Here is a 25,785-nt window from a genome sequence, read left to right as displayed (position 1 = left end):
TAAAAGTATTTAATGTAATGGTATCTTAGAGAACACTCCTATATGGACAATATTTTTTTGGGTATATTTCCTCCTAATGCTTTGGTTGTTATGCCTTAACCAAAAACTCTTGTTGTCGATCTTGAAATTCCTCTTGAAAGTGCAGCATACAGTTGTTCGTGCAAGAAAATATATTGCGGTAAAAATAGTCCAATATTTAGGATATTTGTCCTTGTGCTTTATTTTTTATATTTGCAAAACATAAACATACTAAAAATTATTTTCACGCAAATTTAAAAGGATATTACTTAGTTTTGGAAGACGAAAGTTGAATTCAGGAATAAGAATATACTTACAATTATATTTACCAGTATCATAATTTTTGCATGTATGACGTTATTGTCAAAACTTCTATATACCATTCGTGTGCTATTATATAAGCTATTCGGCGTATCTAAGTTTTACAGTAGCATGACGGACATATTTTTTTTTCAAAATTAACCTATATACAATGGAAGATCAATTTTAACTTAGTGCGATTATATATACGGTGATACTAACATACGTAAGAAATAATAAACTTGACAACAATCATGTATGGTAGAAGGCCATTTGGTATTAAAATATTTAAGTATTCTTCTTGGTAGTAATTATTGGTGTCATTTTCTGCTGAGTCAAAAACTGAAAAACATTTTATTTTTATTATAAATTTTGCAATCAACCTTTTATTTAGTTGATCAACATATTTATTTCTGCTAGCTAAGATATTTTTTTAATTCTATCATGCGATTTGCACAAATTGTGTTTTAATCTAATAATGGAAATATTTCTTTTATTAAATGCACTACTATTACCATTGGGATTGATAACCAAATGTTCAGGAAAAACCAGATCTTTTTTTATTTGACGCTCTTATTCTTTTCCGACACGAAGCAAGAAAACACTGAATACTGGATTTATTCTTATTTTATATTTCTTGTCAGTTGAATCTTTTTCATTTGAGGCCAGAAGTATAGTTTTGGCAAGCTAGCTTTTACAGTATCTGCTCTTATCAATTTTGGAACTACTAGTAGAACTTGACAAAATCACCTCCCAGCCATTAGATTTCCACCAAACGGTTCATTAATAAGAACTCCGAGCAATTATTTCGATCGTTTGACACTTTACCATAAATGTTCCATCCCATATTATCAATTTTACTTTCCTTATAAATTTAGCATCATTGCTCCGCTTTGATATATCTGTGATGGTTGTTTAAATTATTTGAAGAGGTATATCAAATCTAAAGTAGGTGGCCTCGCAATAAAATCGTTGTTGGTACACCACTTGCTATTATTGCTAACAGTGTCATACATTTTGATATGATATTTGCAAGTAATGTATGACATAGAAATATCATTTCGATTCCGCCGGAGGCATCTACAAAGCATAATCACGTTATACCAGAGTCGACTCTTTATAATATAATCTTGAAAGTTTGTTCTTGATTACGATTTAGCTTTGATTGTGCTTCCTCATACACTTGTATAGCATTTTGATTTTTAATAATATACTAACCTTTTTACTTTGCGTTCTAACACTAATTTTTATAGAATAAATTTATATATTCTAAGATTTGTTTTAACTTGAATAAAAATTTTATTCATATGATAAGTTTAAAAAATAATTGAATTGGATTCTCTTGCTAAATCCAAAAATATTTTTTAAATTAATTAGCCAAATATAAATTGCTTCTCACCAAAATTATTTTTTTCAAAAACACTTTTATAAATAAGTTGATTTTAGAAGCTTGGCGGAACATGCTATTAATGTGACATCAATTTGAGGACAAACCAATGGAAGAAAGCCACTTGCAGGTGCATTAATTTGCTTGAACTCACCTAGTTGTGGCTTTTAACGACTTAACAAAATTTTATAACATGGACTAAATCCACTAATGTTGGAATTCAACTCTAATATAAGGAGAAGGAGAAAGGTCAAAATGTGAATTGTCTTATCTATGTTCCATACATACTTTAATGTTGGGCTATTCTTAGGTGATTTGGCTGGTCCCTCAAAATTACTTGTCTTCCTTTCATTTATGTTTGGTCCATAACATATAGAGTAGGGCTAATTTAACAAGTTGGTTAATGGTCCACCATTCAATCAAGACTTTAAATTGACAAACAGTTCGTCTTCAGCTTCTTCTTTTTTTTTTTTTTAGAAGAAAAAAGAAACTCTTCGAAGGTAAGTGCTGTTAATTTTCAGTTACTATGTCAATTAAAGCTCAAAATTTACTTTTTAATAGTTTTTTTTTGCTTAGGAATATATTAGGGATCTTAATACAAATGGTCGGCCAAATTCATTGTTCACTTTTATTGGACTCTATAAAAACACAAGATACCCATTAGAGAGATGCTATTTAGGAATTAGCCAATGTATCCTAAATTTCAGTTTTCGGTTTAAATTTTCAGGACACAAAGTCCTGAAATTAAGAATTTTAGTTTAAATTCTTAGGACAAAATATGTACTGGCTAATCCTAAATTAAGCCCAGAGAATGGCTATTGGCGTAATGTAATCAAATATCGGAAAGCATATCCTCAAGTGTTAAACTTTGTGAGAAAAGTGATTTCAAAATATTGACAAGGTTACCTACACTTAATATGCATGCCTTGACTTGGGACTTTTCCTTCTTTAGTTTTATGATGCCCAACTAAGTTAAAATGTCATATATATATATATATATATATATATAATACCAAATGAGGTACTCATTTGCTGCGAATGCATGAGTACAATGAGTACCTCATGCTGATGCATTTCTTTTCATGCCACAGCCTACATTTAGTTCTCAGATTTAAACTGAAACTCTTTAATTAGTAACAGAGGCCGAGAATAACAAGTTGGAAACGAAAAAGTAACTTCTGTTAGATTATAGTATTAGAATATCTATGTTTTACATTGAACCCACCAACTGTATAAATTTATAAGATCGCAGAATGAAACAACAAGAAAAAATTAATCAAACAGCAACAGCCAAAAATTTGAGTCAAGGAAATGAATATATATATGTGCCTCTATCTCTCTCTTGGGATTTCAGGCAACTACATGGTATATATGTTCTCCGATCCAAAAGTTTTGGATATTTGGAATAAAAGAGGAAAGAAACTTGAAGCTAGTGACCTCGTCCACGATGACTTGGCCCAGAATATGCTCTCTCTATCAGTAATGAGAAAGAATATTGTAATTCCTTAAGGTTTCTTGACCCTTCCACCTGCATGGAATTTGAAAGCCACACAAAAATGAGGATCATTGAGAAGGCTTTTAGAAAAGAGTTGGAACACTTCATTTTACGTGTTATATATTAATTTCTTGTGCGGTTTTGGGGTCTAAGACGAGCACTTGCAAGATAGCGACGTGCAAATCTAAAACTGCTGTAGTAAAATAGAAGGGAAGTACCTCCCTAAATTCTAATTTTTCTGGTTGTTTTCGTTTCAGAAAGAAAGGGTTCGTCAGTATATAAAGGTGACAAAGTAGCGGGGGATTGGTTACGTAGAAGTGCAAGAAAGGTATGTTTCTTTGACTTTTGGTTGTCGTAGTACATTGACTTATGCCAAGGCGGAGAAGATCTTTTTTCATAAGTTTGAATTCTTGGTTTGAAAACGATAAACGATACTAGGATTTGAATGGGGGCATGTCAAACAATGGGACATTAAAATAATATTCCTCCACGAATCCCAAAAGAATGATATAATGCGGTGTACCAAGGTCAAAATAGTAATTAATTATTTTTTATGACCAATTTTTCTGAAATAAACTTTAGTTATTTAAAAAATAAAAAGAAGATTATAGATCACAAAATTTATACTGTAATATAGAAGTAGGATATACTATGGAACGATGTTACAAATTTATTCACACTCGGTATTTCTAGTTTCTGTTGTGGTTACAGATCTATTGTCTCTGAGCCGACGGTCTCCCGAAAACAGCATCTCTATCCCTTCGGGGTAAGAGTAAGGTATGCGTACATTCTACTCTCAACAAACCCCACTAATGAGATTCTACTAGGTTGTTGTTGTTGTCGTTGGTATTTATGCAAATCAAATAGATTATGACCTTACGACATATGATTAATCAAATTCTTTTGAAAAGGATTTGCCGTTAGCTCAGCTACAAGATTTAGCTTTTTCGAGTGGGTCTTTCACATTAGCTTTTTAAGACCGAAGAATGATCAACAACCTATAAAGACTTTCATGACCTAATCCCAGGAACACATTGGTCGAGCCGTGCTTCCTTTTCTTCCCATCCTAATTCCTACCTACTTTTCAAACGCACAACTCATACTTTCCAGTGCCACGCAAGAATTGGTTTTCTCACTTTTCCCTCTCTTTTCTTTTGTAACATGGATTCCTATTAAAAAAAGGTCCTTGTCACGACATTCTTGCCTTTTACAAAGTCCAATTCTCAATAAGTTGTACACTTTTTTTCACCAGCCACTACAGAAGCCGGTGATCTTAAGTCAGATATGTGAACTTTGACGACGTGTTAAGACAAATTTAAAATTCAACCAATACGACTAACAAATCCATGGAAGCGAGATTTGCAAGCATTTTACTAATATATGTTGGGTCGCCGTGCAGTGTGTTTCAAATCAAAGTTTTCGAACACCAATTGTGCGATTTCAACTTTTAACTAGGTCAACAGTCCTACATATATTGCACGCTGTTTGAAAAATGCCAATCGCATGCGCAAGACTGGTTTGGAGCAAATCATCTCGGCTTTAGTTTTGGGCAAGGTGGAGATTGAAACATTACATGTTCACCTAGTACAATTAATAACTTCAATGGCCCTTAAAATAAGTACTTGTTCGAGAAATTGAAGACGCTTTTTCCACTTAACGAAAAAGAGAAAAATTAAACGTTTCATACTTAATAGTAGTACTTAATATGTCAGGATAGTGCCGAAAATTCTCTCATTCTTCCCTTTCCTGAATGATTTTCCAACTAATCTTGAAGTTTATCGTTCATTTATTATACCTTTGAAAGATCCAATTTGCATTTTCAAGTTTTGTGATTGTAACAAATGGTTTACCCCTAAGCTCAGCAAACCTACAGAAACCAACCTTTGTGTAAAAGTAGTGTCGCACAAAAGAACCATCCCCAGTTGCTGCTGAACTTGATTTTTTATTGTTTAGCAAGAACGCCATCATACTTCCAGATATTAGTTCACAAAGCTAATATTTAAAGAAAACAGTTTTTCACCTCATCAACTCACTTTATTGCTTTACAAAGTAACAGAGATACGGTCTCCAGTAGCAGTTACAGCGAATGAATAGAGGGTTTTTACTCCCCCTATCTAAAAAAAAAAAAAATCAGATCCTTCACTATCAGTCAGGTGCACGTATAAGCAACCAGCTAAGAGAAAAAGGACAGCGGTCAGACTTGCTAGAATAATCATCTGATTGCATCAGAATGAAATAGAAAGTGTAGGACAACTACAGCAGGCAATATTCAGGTATAGCAGCTTTAAATAAGAGCATTTCGAAGGTGCACGATACCTAGAAGGAAGTAGCTAATCTACCTCAAGTATCACATAAAAACTTCTGGGTACCTAAACAAATCACATTATTTTTGCCTGCAAATCTGCAGGAGAATAATAAAAAATTATTATTCACGATCAAAGATAAGTAGTCATATCAGAAACATAGCATTACTGTACAAGTAGCCAAATGGTCTCCGAATCGATCTTTATACGCACTTTGTGCATGGTCAACCATAACCAGCACCAAGTACCTGTCTGCATCAAAACTGCATCTGCACACTCCACAACCGATGAAACTGCTCTTCACTCAAATCAGCATTCATAGTGCAATGAGGCATGACCATCTCATCTGAAAATTTAAATCATTAGAGAGAGTATTGAACCAAATCCTTATCCGCCACAATCATCTGTGAAGACGAAGGAGAAGGGATAGATTAGGAGTATTCTTATGTTTGTATTCTTATGGAACTACACCACTTTAGTATCTATCCCTAGGTTGCAACATCAATTATGTGTGTGCGTGTATATACATATATATAGTCAGCCGTGGACATGATGTAACGGAGAAATAAGAGAAATATTTGTGCAGTCCCAAGCAATGCTCTGGTATCCTTTGTGTGGTTTTACAGAGAGGATATCATACTAATTTAATTGATTCTGTACCTACTCCCTCATTCCTTTTCTTGGGCAAGCACGTTAAATACTAGTCTGTTAACAGGAGATAATGAGACTTAAATCCAAAGCTTCTGCCTATTTGGATACCATGTTGAATTGTGTGAGCACAACATATAAAAGCTTAAGCTTCTAGCGGAAGGAGATTTTTATTTATTTATTTAATTGTTGTTATAACTTCCCATTTACTGAATTCCCTCTAGGAAAAGACAACTTTCAAAAGCTCCGCGTCAACCATGGGAAAGTGAAAAATAACATGCATGTTCCACTATTCAGTCAGACAAATTATAAATATCAAGGATGTTATTGAACCTCCATACAGGACTCCAGAAAGTAAGCATGTGACAAAATGCATACAGATTCAAGCATTTCATACCACCTTATGTCATCCATCCAAAGAAGCCCCACTTGACTTCAAGCAAAGAGGAAAGACAAATGTATACCAACAAGAATTGGGATGTATACCTACAAGAATTGGAAGCAACACACTCAAAACACACAGGTACCTACCATGATCTCCAGCTCTGTCAGCTTAACCTGGGGAGACGCCTTTCAGACCTAGACCTGTTAAATGGGTCGACCCGACCCGGACCCGAACCCATTGGCTCTTGGCCCGTGGGTCCTTAACTGGTCCAATCCGGTTTACTTTCTTATAGGGGCCGGTCCGGATTTGACCCGCTAATCAAAACATGTTAACCCGACCCGGACCCATAACCCTTTAACCCGGACCCTAATGGGCCGAATCTAATTTAATTAAAAAAGTTAAAAACTAATAAATGATAAAAATTTCAAACTTTATACATATATACGAACTTGAAATTACTATATTTCCTTGAAGCCAATTAGAATAAAAATGAAAGAAAAACCATACTTTATTAACATTAAAACTTGAGAAAGATATGGAATTCGAATATTTTATAACTAATAGTTTAAAAATATATGAAATTCGCCTATTTCGACAAGACGCCTCATAGTGTGTGTTACTATATTCTTTCTTCAATGTTTGAATTCAATTTTTTACCACTTGTCTGAATATATATGTGAGCTGGTCCGCGCCGGTTGACCCGTGGGTCAGCTACCAGTTCATGTCCGGTCCGGTTCAATGGGTCAAAATATTATAGCCCGGCCCAGGCCCCTTAAGTTAATGGTTGGTCCGGTTAGGGTTTTGTGGGTCATGGGCCGGTTAAAGGGTCAATTTTAATAGGTTATGTGGGCCGGTTCGTGGGTCAACCTGACCCATTTGGCAGGTCTATTCAGACCCAATTGCCCCCACTCTGTATGATTAGGACTTCAACTCTCTGTTTTGAAGCATAAAAAAGGAATTGGTGAAAGATGTAACTACTTGAAGTAACATATGAAAATGAAATGAAGATACAGACTATAACAAATGGGATGTGGATTACAAAAATAACCATCTCTATCAGATCTTGCATTACAATGACCACAGAAGGTTACAAAACCCTCGACAAAAAATGACATACTTCAGAGCTTCAGAAATCTTAACAGGAAGAATCATAGAGGTAATGACAGATCTAGGTCCTTTCGAGCCATATGAGGAGGGGAAGAAGAGAAATCAAGAAAAAGGAGAACATACATATTCAATAAGTGAATTGCCAGGGAAGTCAAAAGCCAGATTGCTAATATAGTGTATTCACATTTTCAGTAAATGCTCATGAAGAAACTAATCATATTTCAGGAAATTCAAAAGCAAGATTGCTAGTGTAGAATGAATAAGTGCTCACCTGCATGACCGAAGCCACTATCTTGGAAGACAGGACGTCAAAGATAACGGGCCTCTTCTAACTTCATGTGATACTAACAAAAAATTGCATGATCCTCTGTTAGACCACGCGTGACTTCTTATACCAGAGGTCCTTTGCAACTACATCCACTTTACAAGCGGAGCAAGTGAGAACAGAAAGTGGACTTGTAAACGTAGAGCACCTGAGACTTTTACTTGGCAAAGAAGGCATGCCACGCATCACTCCATCACAGAGGCTATACAAAAGCTGCCACCATAGTTCTCACTAACCGATGCCTATAAATTGAGATAATAACTTGATCAGGCTAGCTCACAATTTCACTGCTAAAAGAGTTAAAACAGAATCTAAGTGAAAAAGAATGCGATGCATCTAAACCGATGGTTTCAAAAACTTTATCAGGCTAGCTCACAGATTCACTGTAAAAACAGATTCTAAACTTGAATTTACTAGTGAAAAAGAATGTGTTGCATCTAAACCAATGGTTTCAAATCCAAAGATTTTTTAGGATGTCACTCTCATTTTATTGTATTGCCATTCCACACTTTCATTCTTCCAGATTTTACAACAATAAACTTAGATCAGAAAGATTCCCTCACTTTATATTTTAACCTTTTTAAGCAAGTCTTCTGAAACCAATACCAAAACAGAGATTCTACTGATAGTGTTCAGTATCATTTATGTTTAACTGGTTTGCAACTAAAAGCCTGCAGCCCTGTACTTACTAGTTTAGAAGGAGGAACAAAAGAAGCTATTTTGCTGCAAAGAACAACTTCAACCAGAACAGCCCAAAATCAATATCAATGCAGCATTTAAATAACCTAAGTTGACGCCCTTATATTACAATGGGAAAAAGAAGACACAACTTAACGTATAGTGAGACCATTACAGGCTTAAGAAGAACATAAACACCTGTGACACCGCTTGTTAACTGAAAGATAGATGGGAACAATTTTCCATGCAAAATCTGTCTGCGTACCAACTAATAGGGTACTCCCTTTTACAGACTTGATGGAGTTTTTGATAGGCGTGGCAACACGTAACCAGATATGTTGGGGAAATTTCGACCCATATAATAACCTAGATGGGTAGACCTTAATAACATTTTCTAATATTCGTAAATGAGGTATCATTATTATTGTATGGTGATTACTGTAAGATTGCCATTGCACACAATATGCTTACGAAATACCATCACCCTCGTATATAATTATTTTGTACAGAAAAGAAAACATGTTCTGGAATTGTTTGCATGAGAACCAAAAGACAGCACTTAGTTATTCATTAAACTCATGCTCCACAGACCCTCAACGACACATTGAAAGTGTTCTCCACATAGTAGAATCTTACGCCTATTAAGGAGTAAAACTAACCTTAGAGCGATAGCAAGAAATCTAGAAGAAACCAGATCAATTAATGTGCAAATGAGAACAGAAAGACAGCCCAGTTTTTAAGGAAATATGGTCAAATCAATATCTAGTAGAAATTCTTTCAAAAATGCATACAAGTCTATATCATTCTTTTGGTGCATGTCATAAACAAGGAAAAATAGTTTACAATTTGATATCATAGCAGACTGCAACACATAAGCAGAAACCATAACAAGACCGAAATAAGTATCATGTAACGAAATCTTCCAAGAACGACACCCTGAAAACATTTATCCGTTCCTGCATGTATAGCTAAATTTCATGATTTCCACCGAGAGTCAAAAAGATAAGATTGAGAAGAAGATTATCCTAATCATATTTTTCTTTATAACACAATAATGATGGATACACCTATCTCAACAAGAAAAACAAAGTGGAACTACTTATGTTACCTGAAAATGAGGAAGCATGTTGTTGTAAACTTCTACGAAAATTTTTGACCTTGCAGTCAACCTGATGTCACAATTTCAATAACGTTAGACCGGCCCTTCATTCATAATAAAAATAAAAAATGTATTAGCCCCGTTGCAATTTCCAACCATGTCTACTTGTGCTGCTACTTGCAGTAAAAAGGTAAATATTATCAAAACAATGTAAAAGAAATTCCAAAATACCCAAAGTAGTGGCGGAATTAGGCGGAGGGGAGGGGGTTCAATTGAATCCTCGTCATCGAAAAATTATACTGTGTAAATAGGGTAAAAATGAATTTTTTTGGTTATATATAAGCATAAAGGGGTACCCAAGGGTGTGGCCTAGTGGTCAATGAAGTGGGTTAGAATCATGAGGACTCAGGTTCAATTCCCAGAGACAAAAAACACTAGGTGATTTCTTCCCATCTATCCAAGCCTTGGTGGATAGAGTTACCTGATACATGTTGCTGGTGGGAGGTAGCAGGTATCCAGTGGAATTAGTCGAGGTGCCCGCAAGTTGGCCCGAACACCATGGGGTTATCAAAAAAAAAAAAAGCAATAAAGGGGGTCCAAAAGTTGCTTTAGGTCTCAAATTCAAAAATCAACAGTCACATTCTAGTATTTTTTAAATCCCCTTATACAAATTTCTGGCTCCACTACCACTGATCCAAACAACAAAGATCATCTTATGAGGCGTATGAAGGCTTATGTCATCATTGTGCTAGACAATGTATTTACCTAAAGCACCCAAAAAAAAGACGAAGAAGAAAGAAGTAGAAAAGACAGCTGCCAAGAGCCCCTTCAGTTATTATCTAAGAACTTCGTCACCAGCTATTGTGGGGAATGTCGCCAAGTGAAAGGTTAATGAGAAGAGAAGCCTATATGAATCTCCGAAGACCCTAGTACTCTATCCTTAGTTTCTCTTGGACAGTACAGCCCTTCCTCCCATATTTATACTTAACCTTTCCAAAAATAACAGCAATATATTTCTTTTTTATTGTGAAAGGGCAAGACCACAAGTCTGCCATTCTCTGTCCTTCAAAATTTTACTTGAAAAGCTACATTACGTGGCTGTCTAACTTTCGCATCACCTTGGATTCTGCATGTTTTACAATAGCAGCAAGAAAGAAATTCAAGATAACACCGAGGAAAAGAAATACAGAAGCAAGTGCCAAAAGAAATGTGCTGAAGAAAATGAACATATATACTGCAGATAAGTCGGATGTATGCGTCAGTAGTCTCTGGTACATACCTTCTTAAAAGGCAAGAACAAATGTAAACCTCTTCAATATCAGTTGAAATTTTTAATTTTAAATACTGCTTGATAAGCTCGCATAAGCAACTAACAGCCTCAGCCCATCCATCAGTGCCCACATCCCAGAGAATATAAATCTGAGACATAGTCCTCTGCAATACAGAAGATAACTGTTTTTTTGCCCCTGCTCTTTGATACATCTCTGCCAAAATGCGCAAAATCTGACAGTTGCTGGCTTTGAATATGTCAATCCATTCTGGTGGATCTCCAACCCACAGGTCAATGCTTGAAATAGAAGGACCTGTACTGCTCTGATTATTAGCACATGCCAAGGAAGCATCTAGTGATGATTCAGTGTTCCTGTGTGCAGGAAGGAGTTCAAGAATATCTGTCCTCAAGTCCTCGGGCAATTCTTGAAAGATCAAGGTGTCTACTTGACTTAGAGAAGAGGGCATTAGACTGATGTCTCCTGAGACGGGAGCATTACTAATCAAGTCCAGATTTGGTACACTAGCATCAGAAACTGGCTCACTTTTCATATCAACAAAAAGTTTATTAGGATAAGAGACCACCACTTGGATTTCCTCTTCATTATACTGCTGCTCCTGTAATAGCCACCAGAAATCAACACTATTAAGTTGTAGAAACAAGATAATCATCACTGAAATTAAACTAGTAAATACTAAGCCAGCCCAAGAAAAGAAAAAATGGAGAAGATACCTCACTTGCAGCAAAAGCTTCGTCTGATGCAGCAGGGCAAGCAAAAGATATGTTTTCTTTTTCTGATACACCAAATTTAAAAGATATGAGAGTTAAGGCAAAAGCTTATAACAACAACATGATATAGACATGAGCTAATTGGGTAAACAAACTTCTGTAATTTTAGGGAATGGATCTTTACCTTTGCTCCTCTTTTCAGTAATAAGATGAGCCAATTTTCCATCATACATGTCATTAATTTCTGAAAAGACTTCAGAAGGAAGAGATTCTATAACTCCCATATCAAGCTCGTTCATAGGAGGAAGATTTCCCCTCTGTCCAGAACCAGCAGTACCAGAGGGTGACGCTGCAGACATTTCAACAAAAGGTGTACTTGAATCACCCTGCAACTGAGCCTGACGTTCATCAACACCGCTTTTACCTTTATCTGCAGTATCAGAGAAGTAGAATTCAAAGATTAGTCCAGCATGTCATTAGTGGAGCATGAATTCAATACATGTTTGGTCATACTTTTTAGGCAAAATACGTAAATTAACCCCTAAACTAAGGATCAAATCCCTGTTACACACTTTTTGCGGAAGAAAATCACCTTACATCAACCTTTTCTAAAGTGTAACCAAGATACACCACTTTGTCTGCGTGACCAGCGCGTGTTTTACCAACAAAATGAGGCATGTGAAGAGACAAAAATATATATTTGATGCTTTATAATTTATACTTTTAATTTAAATTATTGTGTCCCCTTTCTTTAATTACTCCACAACCCTCGTCCCCCGCTGGGACCCCTTCCCCCACTCGTCTTCTCACAGGAACCCCTTCCTCTGGTTTCCTTCCCCAGAACCCTTTTCCCTCTGTTTTTTCCCCAATTTAGAGTTTTGAAGTGAAATTGTTAAAAAAAAATGAATTTGAACTGGAGAAAAATAAAAATAAAATAAAAATATAGTTAAAGAAAACTATTTAAACTAATTTGTTCAACTGTCATGGAAGTGGATCTATATTTTTTAGATATTTGTTGTTATATCACCGAGAAGGTGTCTGGCCGAGGAGAATTGTGGTTGTGTTTTTGATGGAATGAGAAATTGAGATAGTGAAAATGAAGGCCTCTGCTGTTATGCTGTGTGGAGCTCGACGGCAGAGGACGGCGCTGGTTTATATAGCAGAAAGGTTGAAAGGCGGTGGTAGTTTACTAGTGGTGATAAGGTTGTGGAGGGTGAGTAGTGGTAATGGGACGGTGAAAACTGGGTCAGATGTTTTTGGTCTATCCATGTTTTTTTTTCTTGGATAGTGTATGTTAATGGATGAAGGATGATAGGGGACGATGGATGAAGGTAGAGCTGAAAAGCTCTGGTGAAGGCAACGACAAAGGAGATGGGCTCCTTTTCATTTTTGTTTTTTTTACTTGGTTGGGGTTTGTTTTGCCTTTTTTTTCTTTTTTTAAGTCAATGACGTATGTCACAGTTTGACTGGTGCGTGACATTATACATGTTTTGAAAAATTGGTTAAGGAAAAAGTGGTATGTCTTAGGCACACTCTGGAAAGGTTGAGTGTGTAAGGTGATTTTTATCTGCAAAAAGTGTGTAACAGAGATTTGGTCTATAGTTCAAGGAGTAAGTTATGTATTTTGCCTACTTTTTAGTTAGTAATTTGTTGAAAACACAGAAACAGATGTTGGAATAAGTTGAAATGAAGCAATATAAAACTATCATACTGAACCTTTTAACAGAAGCATTAAATAAGAGATTTCACTTCCATCAGCGCCGCAGCGATAAAAATCCTATTAAGTTTCTCTTGTGTGGCCAGAGAAAGGAGCAAAACAATCTAAGACAAATTATGATGTCCTCAAGTATTTCTAGGACACACAAATTAAAGAGATTCCTATAAAAACCTTTTATGAGCTAGAGCACTGCCAATGCAACAACCATGGAATTTCAGTACCAGTTTAAGTGTGTTAACAATACTTCAATCATACAATAGGCATGATCAGAGGCAACAAATATTTGGACAGAAGCAAAAAAAGCAAGTAGGGAAGTCAAACCTGCATCAGCACATTTCTCATGACTACTGCTTCTGTTTTTATGGCTGGTCTTAGCAGAGGCATCAGTGAGCCAAGATCTGATGGAATATCTTTCTTTCCCTGGATGTATGTCAATGAAAGTAGTAAAAATCCAGTTCATGAATGGCACATTCTCATCGTTGAAACATCATAACTGGCCTAGAGATAGATATATGAAACACAAAGAAAACCCAAGCATTTTTACAGGAAAGGGAAAGTAACTAGAAAGACAATTCTTGTCAGAACAAAAACCTTGCTTAGAACTATCCACAGTTTCAAGCTTTGAGACCTGCAATCCCATGCCTCTTATGTCCTCCACATCTGCACAGCAACAGTTAAAACAGCAGTCATATTAGAAGCAGAAAACAGGATAACCTACAAGTCATAGCACTTTGGTTTATTTCTGAAACAGAGAAATCATTAATTTTCTTTCTCTTACATCGAACAAAAAACCTATATGAACATCATACAGTTCTATCTTTTCGCATTTCATATGGAAAAAAAGCTTATTTAAGACTTACAGTCAAAAATTATTTGTTTGACTCTCATAGCAAATCGATAATCATTCTGGTACAGATGTATCAAGATGGAAAACCAAAACTAGGAAGCAACAAGAAGGATAAACCAGACTAAACTCACAACAAAAGCCCATAACTTTGAATGCGAAGTTAATTGGTCCCGAGAACATAGCTAAACACGCTATTTGTACTGAATGACACTGAGATCAACTAAAATTTCATAAGATAATCTATTCCCATTCCGGCATTCACCCGAGAAAGAAGTTAACTAAACATAATTGGTTTACATTTGAAATATCAAGGCCTTTTTTTAACCATGGATACATTGAAGCAAGAGCACCCTCTTTTATATTGTTTCAACTGCCATGACTCAAATCCATTCTCATTTCAAATTACTACAAACAAATTAACGTAATGATTATTCTTGCATCCATTAATCCCTATAATTTGATTTCTCCTTTCAATGTTGTTTTAAGAAAATGCATTAAAAACTCATACATACATATTAAATGAAACTTATTTATTTATTTCAAGGACTTAAGTTGCATGCACTGCCAAAGTGGAAACAAGTACAATATCATTTCATTTTATAATCAGTTTACTCACCATAATATCAAATTAACAGTCACCGATCCGCACTAGCTATAGATGTTTCACAGTAACCTTATATTATTGTTTCAACTAGCATGATTCACATTCATTCTCCCAAGTAAATACAATCAAATGAGAGGTATACCGCATTGGTTACTCTTGCATTCATTAACCTTAATAAAAAATTTCGCGTCGATGTTGTTCTAAGAAAAAAGGGTATAAGCAACTCATACATAGACATCAGATGAAACATATACATTTATTTCAATTATTTAAGTAATAAACACTAGCAGTGTTATAGTGTAGTTTTACAGGTTGTCGGAGGTCACTTACCTTATTTTATCAATTTACCAATCGACGCTTAATAAAGTAAATTACCTAAGAGAAACCCAAAAGTATAAAAATTTTCACGTTATCGGTGCATATAACTTAAACCCTTATTTTTCTTTTTTCTGATAGTGGTGTCTAGGCCAGCTTGCGGTACACCTTGGCTACACCTGCCACACAGGCACCGAGCTTTGCAAACCACCTCATAGGCATATGTGAAGAAATCACTGGTGGTTTTTTGTCTCCGTTGGAATTTGAACCCTGATCTCCAGGGGTTTGCACTCAGTTCACTGACCACTAGGTCACAGCCATGGGTGCAAACTTAAACCCTTATTTTGAAGTGTAATGTTGACTTCAGCAAAGCAGTTACCTATGTGTGAAGTCATGAAGAGCTGTGAAACGACTCTCTCAAGCACATCAACACTATCCGTAGCCATTGGCACCTACAATAGCCACAATGCAATTAAAACCAGGAAGGAAATAAAAATTTCTCCAGTTAGATAACATAGATCACAAGGTTATCACAGAAATACTAATACCGTGACAGAATGGCTCAAGTTATCACAAACGCCACAGCCCAAATACTTTACTGGCTCCCCCGCATCACTCCTCCTTTTCTTTATCTGTATTGATAAATTAGATGCAAACATAGAATGAACATCCAACCATACGACACATTCATAACCCCCCGTAAGAATGCAATCTTGACTAGTTTCAGCTAAAAGAGCTCTGTATGATCTAAATAAAAATAATCAGCTTCATAAGGCAAAGAGAGAGAGAGAGAGAGAGAGAGAGAGAGAGAGAGAGAGAGAGAGAGAGAGAGAGAGAGAGAGACCTTCAAGGTAAACTTGCGGCCTTTCACTCCACACCCCTGCAAACGTAATGAAACCTCCTTGCAAAGGTTTAAAAGAAAATGTTGCACCTGAATTGAGAAGGCGTTTAGTTCCTATAAGCATTACTATAAAGGGTAAACAAGCAATGATTGTTTTTGGAGATCTAACATCTTTCAGCTCCTTGAACCTTACGCCCCAGTTAACGTCTGCACCAATGGATTTGCTTTCCTGCAAAAGGTTCTAGAGAGGTTTAATATATTTGGCTTGAAGCCGCATGACTGATTCAAAACAAAATTGACAAAATATATGATGCAGATACGCAAGACGCATAGTATGTAACTAGCTTTTGCTTCCTTCAGACAGGTAGTAGAACAGCTTTTAAGATCTACAGAAATCTTATGCAAGTCTTTATGTACTACTTACTATTTTCAAACCTGAACCAAAATTTTGCTCTGTAAATGTCATACACGCGCGCGCGCACACACACACACCCAAAGACCATTTATGACTCTGCTTATATTGGCACCAGAATGCAAGTAGAAGCAACAACAAGCACAGGAAGCAAAGAAAGTACTCATCAATCATTAAGCAAGTCTCGAATATTCAATTCAAAACAATAAGAAATGGTAAAATAAGGAGTTAATGGGAATTTGCGAATCAGTTGTGTGACTATGACATAATCCGAAAAGAAAAGCATACAAACTAAAGGGTTATACAGTAAGATAGTCTGTGTGGTCCTGACCTGTATCATGCCAACCAACCGATCATCTATCCCTCTACTATAGTTCCATAGCATACTGCCAGTTTTATAACCAAAGTCCTTCTGGAGAGTTTCCTGGAAACACAACAAATAAGTGGAAGATTTCATACACAAATAAACATACGCACATTTTTTTTAATAAAATAATAAGTTTCATGAATAGAGGGCAAAAAACGTGCCCGTATACAATAAGTATACCAAAAGGTAGAAAGCCTTACAAAAAGACATGGTTTCCTACGAAAAATACCCAATCATCTATATAGATAGGGACCTCGGGTGCACCAAAATGAAATAAGGGAAAAGAGACTATTTCGTAAGTGTACAGAATCTTTCTCTACTCCCTCAAAAGCTCTCTTATTCATCTCTCTCCATTCGCTCCACATAAGTGCTAAGGGAGCAACATCCCTTATTCAGTATAATGCATGTCACCCAAACAATGGCATTCATTATGATTTATATACAGCATTTTTTGTGCCAATGCTTAGTGTATCAATGAGTATCATATAAAGGAGAAAAGCATCTCAGTTGGCCAGCTGAATAACAGAAAAAACAAATTATGGAAGTATTGACCATTTAAAATGTTCCATTTTTTAAATCTATAAAACGAGTCCTGAGCAATTCTAAGAGAAGATAACCAACCAGCGATCTAACAAGTGCTGTAATGTGTTCCACATACCTTTTTTTTTTTCTCAAAAGAACATCCTCCATATGAATATGGGGGATTTCTTCAGCACTGATTAGATCATAGTATTCCGGAACCAGCCTCTCTGCCTTTTAAAGGCAGGGGTAAGGTCTGCGTACACTCTACTCTCTCCAGACCCAAAGGTCTGCATACACTCTACTTTCTCCAGACCCCACTTGTGGGAATACATTGGGTATGTTGTTGTTGTTGTAGATTAGATCATAGTTTTCACAAGAAGTAAGGCAAGATATTCTCATTTTACATTTGAAACACTTTTAACGATGAGTTTAATAGAACATCACTAGCTGAAATAATCCAGGATCTGAAAAAGCCAAATAGGCATAAACGCAGCCTTAACTAAACCAGTGTTAAAAAAAGCGGGCGCCTCCTCGATTTAAGCGAGAAGCGAAGCTGAGCGGGAGGGGTATCGCTACCAGTGTTAAAAGCGGCTCAGGTATGCATAAGCGACCGCTTCTCTCTAAAAAGCAAGAAGCGGTGAAGCACCCAGAAGCGATCGAAGCGGACGATTTTTCAATTAAAAGACCCAAAGTCTTTTTTCAATTAAAAGACCCAAATCGTGGTTTCTATTTTAGCACTTCTTCGACTTCTTTAGCAGCAAACTAGGGTTCTTCAAACCAGCGAGTTCTTCCTCACTTCAAGATTTGTTCAAGCAAACTAGGGTTCTTCTTCTTATTCAAGACTTCAACAGTACAACAGTAACTTAATTTCAACAGGAATGTTTTCCAGATTTATTTTCATTCTTCTTCTTCTTTTTCTTTTTCTTTTTCTTTTTCTTTTTCTTTTTCTTTTTCTTTTTCTTTTTCTTTTTCTTTCTAAACGTCCAAAAAGCGCCGAAATGCTGGCAAATTTTTTTCAGAAAAATTCTGTCCAGTTTCTGCCGAATTATTTATTTTAAATTTTTTTTTAAAATTCCGCTTCACTTAAAAAAAGTGGGCGCTTCGCTTCTCGCTTTTCGTGAAATGGGGGTTGCCGCTTTTCCTCCCTTCACGCTATTTTTAACACTGAACTAAACGATGTATCTCCTATTTTATCAGCTCTGTAGCTAATGACGGTTCCAAAGATTCTTGACCTTACATGGGCGGGAATGTGCTCATGAAACTGGGGGACAAGTGGCAAAGAGGACTCTGACTCAAGGAGGCAGCATGAATAACAAGCCTCACTTTTGTTTGATAGATAGTAGAGATTGCCCGTTAAACGTGAAACTTTTTTCAGAAAATTGGAAAACAGTGTCATGGAGGATTATGGACAGAGAAGGCACATAAGCAAGTGATTTAACATACCATTGCTCTTTTGTAAGGAATGGTAGTATCTGTGCAGATGGTGCGCATTCGACTAGTCAACCGGGTACCGGGTACTACTATTGGCGGTATCAAATAACTCTAACTCTATCTACCTCCCCCTTTTCCATAGCCTAGAGGCAGATCGCAAGAATTCAACAAGTGTCATCTCAGCTCGAATTCAAACCTTGGTTCCCAAGGTTACCACTCCAGCTAGGCCACTCGCCCTTTAGTACTTTTGCAGTACCTTCTTGGTACTATCTTTAATAAAATACCATTTATCAAGAACAAATATAACAAACATAAACTGAACAAGAAGACTCATCATCTATCTTTGTAGCAAGAAAGTTAACGATTCATTAAGTCCTCTTAAAGTTTTTCTTTAAGTGCAATAAGATAGAACGTATCTGAGAGAAACCAGATCAAAAGAGACGCAAAACAGTACTTGCTCTGCGCAAGCTATAAGTAGATAGAAAGTCTACATCATGAGAGTAGTCACCAAATTATTATAGGAAGAAACAAATACTAAATGATCAAACCTTGGAAATAATGCGTAGCTGCCCGCAAGTTGTGATTTGTCTCCTGTTCAACTTCTCTTCCAACACATGACCAATTCCGGGAAGTGCTTTTACTGGAAGTTCACACAGGTGCTCCTCCACCTGATATAGCCAACACAGTATATCACAATGATTATTTTACTTCTCCAAAATGATCTTCAAGTCTTTGTTTTCCTCTTTTTTCACTACATATATTAGACACTACTCACTAGAATATAAGACGAAATGAAAAACAGGAGTTAATCAACAACGATCTAACCAAGAGAAATATGTGTTTGCTATAGAATAGTATCAGTGATGGGCAAAGTTATGTTATATAAAAAAAAAAAAAAAAAGCATTCTTTGTGACATCCTTTGATAAAAGAATTCAAGGATTCTTCCTTTACTTTTTTTGATAACTTGATAAAAAGATTAACTTCTATTTTAATTAAAAGAATCAAGGATTCGGGTTGATTTCCATCTAAAATCCAGATTTTGTAGGTTATGCTTGAACAGGATGAAGACATAAACAAAGAGATGCGAAAAGAGCCCAACATCTCATGCAGCAACAGGATGACGAAGCCCTGGCAAAAATCCACTTTTCAACAGTGGAGCCCATAAAATCTGATTGACTAGCAGCATGTCCTTTTTAGAAGTACGTGGCAATTCATAAATGCATTGGGTAAGAAGATATTAACTGCACATAGTTAAAGAGAAAGCAATGACACGTAACCAATAAATATGTAGCTACAAAATAGAGTTCGTAATATAGTAGAAAATACAGGTATAAAAGATGACAGAAATCAAGACATAGCCCTTCCCATTTCATAGATAAAAAAGAGAGCTAGAACAGAAGATACCTTCTCAGCAGGGATGTAACATTGCCCATCAGGTTTTGCAGTCCTAGTAGCAAGACGTGCCATAAGCATATTCCCAGCAACACCAGCACTAGCACTACAGCCCGTCGCATCAAGAATCTCCTTTCTCATCACTGAGACAAAAGCTTGAATGTCCTCTACTCCAGAATCAGTGGCATCTAAAAATGCTTCATCACAACTTACAGCCTGCATTCAGTAGCTATTGCCAATCAAGAGATACAAACATAGCAAAGTTGTTCAAAAAAGAGTTCTGAGGCCATACCTGCACTTTGTTGCAGTACTTGTGCAAGATGTTATAAAAGTGATCAGCAACCTGCAAGCCAAATCAGATTCTATAGGACCCAAATCCAAATACAGGAAGAATTTAATTAATACGGGAGAAAAGAACAAGAAGAAGAAACTGAATAGCATGACCACCTCCTCATAAGCTTCAAAGTCGTAAGAAAGAATGACTAGGTGAGGGCAACGTGACTTGGCATCTCTGACAAACATTCCAGCCTTTACTCCTATGAGACAAAACTATGAATGACAATCAAGTTTCCAACACAGAATGTTGTTTACTAAAAGGTAGAATTACTGACTGAAAGACTCACCATGACTCCTAGCAGGATAATTCGCTGACGATATTTCTGCCGTTCCACGTGGATTATCTGAATGGCAAATGGCAACGGGTTTATCCTTCAACTCAGGGAGATTTCTAATGACAACAGACACAAAAAAGCAATCCTGAACAAATAAAGTTGAATTAGTTGTTTTAGTACAGAGAATAATATACAAAGAGAAGTAGTATATCATTGGCATTCCTTCAGCTCGAGGAGGGTGAGAAGGAAGAGGAGCCAGAACATAGAAGCAGTAATAACAACATAAAGAGAACAAGTTAGGTTTGCAGACCATCGAAGCAGAAATTACCATATCCACATGAATAATGAACGTCTTATTTGCTGTGGCTGAAGAACCAGGGCCTGAACTTGAGCATCTAAATCCACCAGGAGAGCTGGGAAATCGCTTGCGATACCGGTTTCTCCAGGTGCCAATGAAATGCAACCTAGAATGCTAAGCACGTGGCAAATATGTCAACCACTTCAGCACTAAGTGCTTTTAATATTTTGCTATGCAGTTATTTATCAATATATACATACATTTACGTATATATTAGTTATGACATGCATAGCTGCAGCAGATAAACAAATTTAAATTAATAGATGCACAAGCAAAAGCAGGTAATCTCACTGAATCAGAAGGCGCCAGCAAATCTGGATGCCAAAGGAAAAGGACAACGAACTTGGGAGTAGAGATTGTTCATTGCAATTGTGTTTCTTGGGGATATATACAAGATTTTCAAGCAAGAGCAAAGCCAATATCAAGATATCAACGCACGTACCCTAAAGTAATTTTCCACAAAATTAGCATCAACTAGAGTTGAATGTTTCTGATTAGGAGACCTAGGAATCTTTAAATCTGATGGCCCCTCGTTAACAGGATCACTTGTCCAGTCGCTACAAGCTGATGCACAGTTGTGAGGACTAGAAGGTGCTGATAATGGAGCATGGCTTCCATCTTCACTTGCAGCATCACTCAGTTCCTGCATTGCCACGCTACAAGTTGACTCTTCAACTCTAGCTACATTGTAGTTCTCTTGCATTAGATCATTAGAGTCTAGATCATGAGGCTTCAAATCTTCTGCAGATTGCCACTCTTCATAGGATATAGGATCTTCAATTGGTCCAGCATATGACATTGGACTCTCAACACTAGATGTGGCTTGGACAGTTGAACATGTTGCTATATCATCAGAAACATAAATGTTTTTCGTAAAGAAAGCAGATAGCTTAGGCTGGTTATTAACTTCACTTGCAAGCTGATCAAGCTGATAAGGAACCCCTGAAGACAACAATGAGGACTGATGCTTAGAGAGAAAATTGAAAGTACTTATGCGAGTCACATAAAGAATAAGAAAATAAAATCAGCAAAGCTTACAACAAAATGATGAAACAAAACTGATGCAGCAGCCAAGGCTCATAGAGAACTTGATAAAGGTGCATGCACCTCGCAATAAACTTTTTGTCCTAAGGAAACAAGGTAGTCTTCTTAAGATTCAAGTATGTTAGCATTTTCATGTTTCCCTTCAAGTTGACTCTTCACAAGATGGAGGTAGGGCCTGAACTTGTAAACTATTGCAATGCAGATATATAATACAAACATAACAAAATGACACGTAAAAAGAGCAGTTTCTTGATCTCCTCTTTCTATCTCCCTTTGCCAATTCAACAAATAAAAAGAGTCCTAAGAGAAAGGATAAGCACAGATTCTCCAAATAGCTTCTGTAAACAATATCCTTTCACCCACAAAAAAAAAAATGAATCAGGGAAGATCACCCATAAAAAGAGCTAATGCATAACCAAGTGGTCAACTTGCTCGTTTTCGTTAAAAAGGAAGTCATGGAAATATAAACTTACAATTCAGAAGCTTATTTGCAGCGACAGAATCCAACACCCATGTGGGTTTGACTACTGGAAGTCCCCTGCTAAATGACCTGTATCAAATTCAAACAAATCTTAGAATTACAATTTCAGCAGAGATACAAAAATAAGAAAGTGACAACCTGATGAACTTGATTTTACAACTGACCTCAAATTCTTGACCTTACTGTCAGGAAGATTACTACAGATTATATGCGTAACGCGACGCCTAGAAAAATAATTTTCAAAACGGCCTCCATGCTTCAGCATATATCCTCGAAGTTCCTGAAGAAGTTGATGAAATCAATAAACTGCATGAGAAACAACCCTAATCTTCTATATGAAAAATTCTAGTGAAATACGGACACGAATATGATAAGTCTACGCTCAAGGTATTGATTGCACTGACGATGCATGTTCATATAAGGGTTTACATGCAGATTGAATAACTCTTCTTACACAAGTAGAAACTCTCAAAGTCACAGCAAAGTAGAATACAAGTAATCATTTGTTTTGACAATTCAAAAGTTTGAGAAGGTTTTCTATTGAAGAAACAATATTCAACATCATGCAATTCATGATCTTTTAATTCTTAAAATTTCAAGCAATCATATTCCATTAATTCCCATCACGAAAATATGACTTGGAAGAAACCTTAAAGCACTAAACCTGACTGGAAGGAACTGTATATCCATCAACAAAAATGGAAACGCCATGAAATATAGGTTTTGAAGAATTTGGACCACTGTGAGAAGTGCTGGACGCCTCCGCAACAAACTGCTCATGAAGCTTCTGATTCTTCACGGCCATGTAACTAAGCAAAGTTCAATGATAAGATCAGCAAATCGGCAGGGGCAACGCACCAGCAACAATTCACATATCATGCACTATACACATTCAAATCTAAAGCGAGAAGAAGGAGTGCATTTATGAAGTAAAAATTGTACAAAAATAGAGCACTTGGCCAATAATTAACGCTTGTAAAGTAACAAAAATAATATTTCTTGGTGATCAACACATTCTACTAGTGGCCGTCTTATAAATGATCACCTTATTCGAAGTCAACTCGAAGGAAAACACTCTTCTGCCCATTAAAACTGTTAAAATATTCAAGGCTGTGTACAAAGATCCTAAATAATATTCACAAGATTGTGACCTAGCACAACGTTAAAATTTCGCAAGATTAGTGTAAACAAAGCTGAGTAAGAAAAAGATATTTACCTTCCAAAATTGGAGAAAGGTGAACTACTGAAGGCAGGACGAGAAGCAGAGCGAGAATTGGCACCCCAAGCCATGCCTAGGGTCTTCTGACTCGTCTTCCTCTTCTTGTTGCTCTGATTGCTGCTGTTACTCCGAGGGTTTGAAGTAATTGAATTTGAGGTTCGTTTCGAATTGGACCCGGAATTCGCAGAGCGTGAAGGTTCCATTCTCGTCTTCGATTGCTCAGTGTTGTGGCGCAGAAATTGAGACGTTGATCTGGTTGGGGGTTTCCAAAATGAGGCGGGATATATATATATATATTATTTCTTGAACTCGCGGAACTAAACGCGTCTTTTATTTTCCTTTTCCTTACCGGAGAGGGTGAGCCTCTGGCCAATATTACTTTAGTTATGCGACACACAAAATAAAATTTCTCGAGCCTTTGTGATCTTTTTTTATTAATAAATTAATTTTTATCTTGAAATATTATTTGTAAATTACTCTAAACTATATATTAAAACCAAAATTATCTTATAAAGTTGAGATGTTATAATATCCTTAGAAAAATAGATAAATTATTACTTCAAAAGTAATTCTATAATTTTGCCCATTATTTTAAAATACAATAATTCTCGTTGAAAAGTTTTAGTGGCAGGAATAATAGCACTTTTGGCTTCTCAATTATTGATAAATTCTTATTTTGGTCATTCTAATATATTGCACATTATAACCTTCAATCAATTCACATGTATACTTTTGATCTCTCTGTTTGTGAATCTTGAAAACTTTATTGAATTATTAGGCATTAGATCATTTAATTAGCATATATGTTAAGTTAAATTTGTATATTACTTCATATTTGAAAGTAACATAGTTCTAAAATAGTCTAAATATATTATATATCATGCATTAAAGGACCAAAAGCATATATTTTAGTTAATTGAAGGCTAATTATGTTTAGTCATATAACATAATATCCAAGGTCATTTATATCCTCGAATTCTGCTTTAAAAAATAAACTCCCACCTCTAATTTGAACAATTTTCATTCTCTCCCATACTTCTCAATTGACTTTTTAAAATGCTTATTTTAACCTCTATATTATCGGTATTTATCTCTTTCTCCTTTTTATTTTTACCTTTTCAATATAAGATGAACTTACCTATTGTATTGGGGAAAAGTAAGTTTACATATTAAAGTGGTGTAAAGATGACGTGTCATGACACATAGACTGGTCAAAGATTTACAACTGACAAAGAGGCACGAGTTGCAACAAATACGAGCAGAGACAAAGGAAGAGGCACGAGCGGTTATGCAAAAAGACTCAGCGCTCGTGCTTATTTAAGTCCAAGAATTAAGGGGAATGAATCTGACACTACATGAGAGTATAGATACAGTATTTATTGAGCCTTAAATACTAAAAACGTTAGAAAATCTGTATTAAATGCAATGATTATGTAACGTAGCATTTAATGTCTTTAATTGTCCATAATTGCCTTATTATGACAAAGGCAAAACGCATATCCCAAAATAGCTATAAAAGGGGGAGTATGGGTCAATTGTAAGGGACACGAAAAACTATCTGAATATACTGGTTTACTCGTCTTCTTCTGATTATATCATTGCTAGTAAAATTACTTTCTTCTATACTTTCTTTGATTATCAGTAACCCAAATTCTTTTAAATTATCGCTTTGACCGAAATCCCACTTTTTGGTTAAACACCTATATTATAACTAAAGTCAAGCATATAATTTAGCAATGTTGAATAATGAAAGGATGAGTAGAATAAAAATTAAAATAAAATAATTTGCTCTTATCAATGATTTTATTAATAAAAATAAAATTTTAAAAACCTATTTATACAATCGAGAATAAAAAATAATTAGAACCTTATAGACATA

At 35.9% G+C, this 25,785-nt stretch overlaps 1 protein-coding gene across 4 annotated transcripts; it reads right to left on the bottom strand.

The window, feature by feature from the left end:
- Window positions 1-5,212: 5,212 nt before the first annotated feature.
- On the bottom strand, window positions 5,213-24,206 carry LOC107788193 (DNA repair protein REV1). 4 transcript variants are annotated; one of them, XM_016609867.2, is made up of 25 exons: window positions 23,904-24,202; window positions 23,352-23,496; window positions 22,852-22,967; window positions 22,680-22,756; window positions 21,605-22,104; window positions 21,133-21,276; window positions 20,817-20,949; window positions 20,641-20,729; window positions 20,486-20,536; window positions 20,206-20,409; window positions 19,349-19,468; window positions 16,812-16,904; window positions 16,238-16,297; window positions 16,072-16,158; window positions 15,776-15,859; window positions 15,607-15,679; window positions 14,053-14,121; window positions 13,783-13,881; window positions 11,929-12,174; window positions 11,748-11,809; window positions 11,025-11,632; window positions 9,755-9,815; window positions 8,117-8,210; window positions 7,915-7,987; window positions 5,213-5,849 (listed from the first exon to the last, which is right to left on the bottom strand). In XM_016609867.2, the coding sequence occupies exons 1-23, from the start codon at window positions 24,107-24,109 to the stop codon at window positions 8,154-8,156; spliced, it is 3,384 nt and encodes a 1,127-aa protein (XP_016465353.1). In that variant the 5' UTR covers window positions 24,110-24,202; the 3' UTR covers window positions 5,213-5,849; window positions 7,915-7,987; window positions 8,117-8,153. The 4 variants fall into 4 exon arrangements, with proteins under 4 accessions (XP_016465353.1, XP_016465350.1, XP_016465351.1 ...); XM_016609868.2 differs by having other exon boundaries at window positions 5,401-5,907; XM_016609864.2 differs by having other exon boundaries at window positions 7,915-8,210; window positions 23,904-24,206.
- Window positions 24,207-25,785: the final 1,579 nt, after the last annotated feature.

Source organism: Nicotiana tabacum, chromosome 7 (genome assembly GCF_000715075.1).
Source record: "Nicotiana tabacum cultivar K326 chromosome 7, ASM71507v2, whole genome shotgun sequence".
Lineage (NCBI taxonomy): Eukaryota > Viridiplantae > Streptophyta > Magnoliopsida > Solanales > Solanaceae > Nicotiana > Nicotiana tabacum.
Note: the sequence above shows the minus strand (reverse complement) of the source record. Positions and strands in the feature narration are given on the sequence as shown.

Bases quoted from the DNA above. Each gene is read 5' to 3' on its own strand.
- LOC107788193 (XM_016609864.2), bottom strand. From the start codon at position 24,109: ATGGAACCTTCACGCTCTGCGAATTCCGGGTCCAATTCGAAACGAACC. The intron at 19,469-20,205 runs GTATCTTCTGTT...TGGCTATATCAG, and splicing joins GTTACATCCCTGCTGAGAAG to GTGGAGGAGCACCTGTGTGA. The intron at 8,211-9,754 runs GTAACATAAGTA...CTCAATTTATAG, and splicing joins ACATGCTTCCTCATTTTCAG to GCATCGGTTAGTGAGAACTA.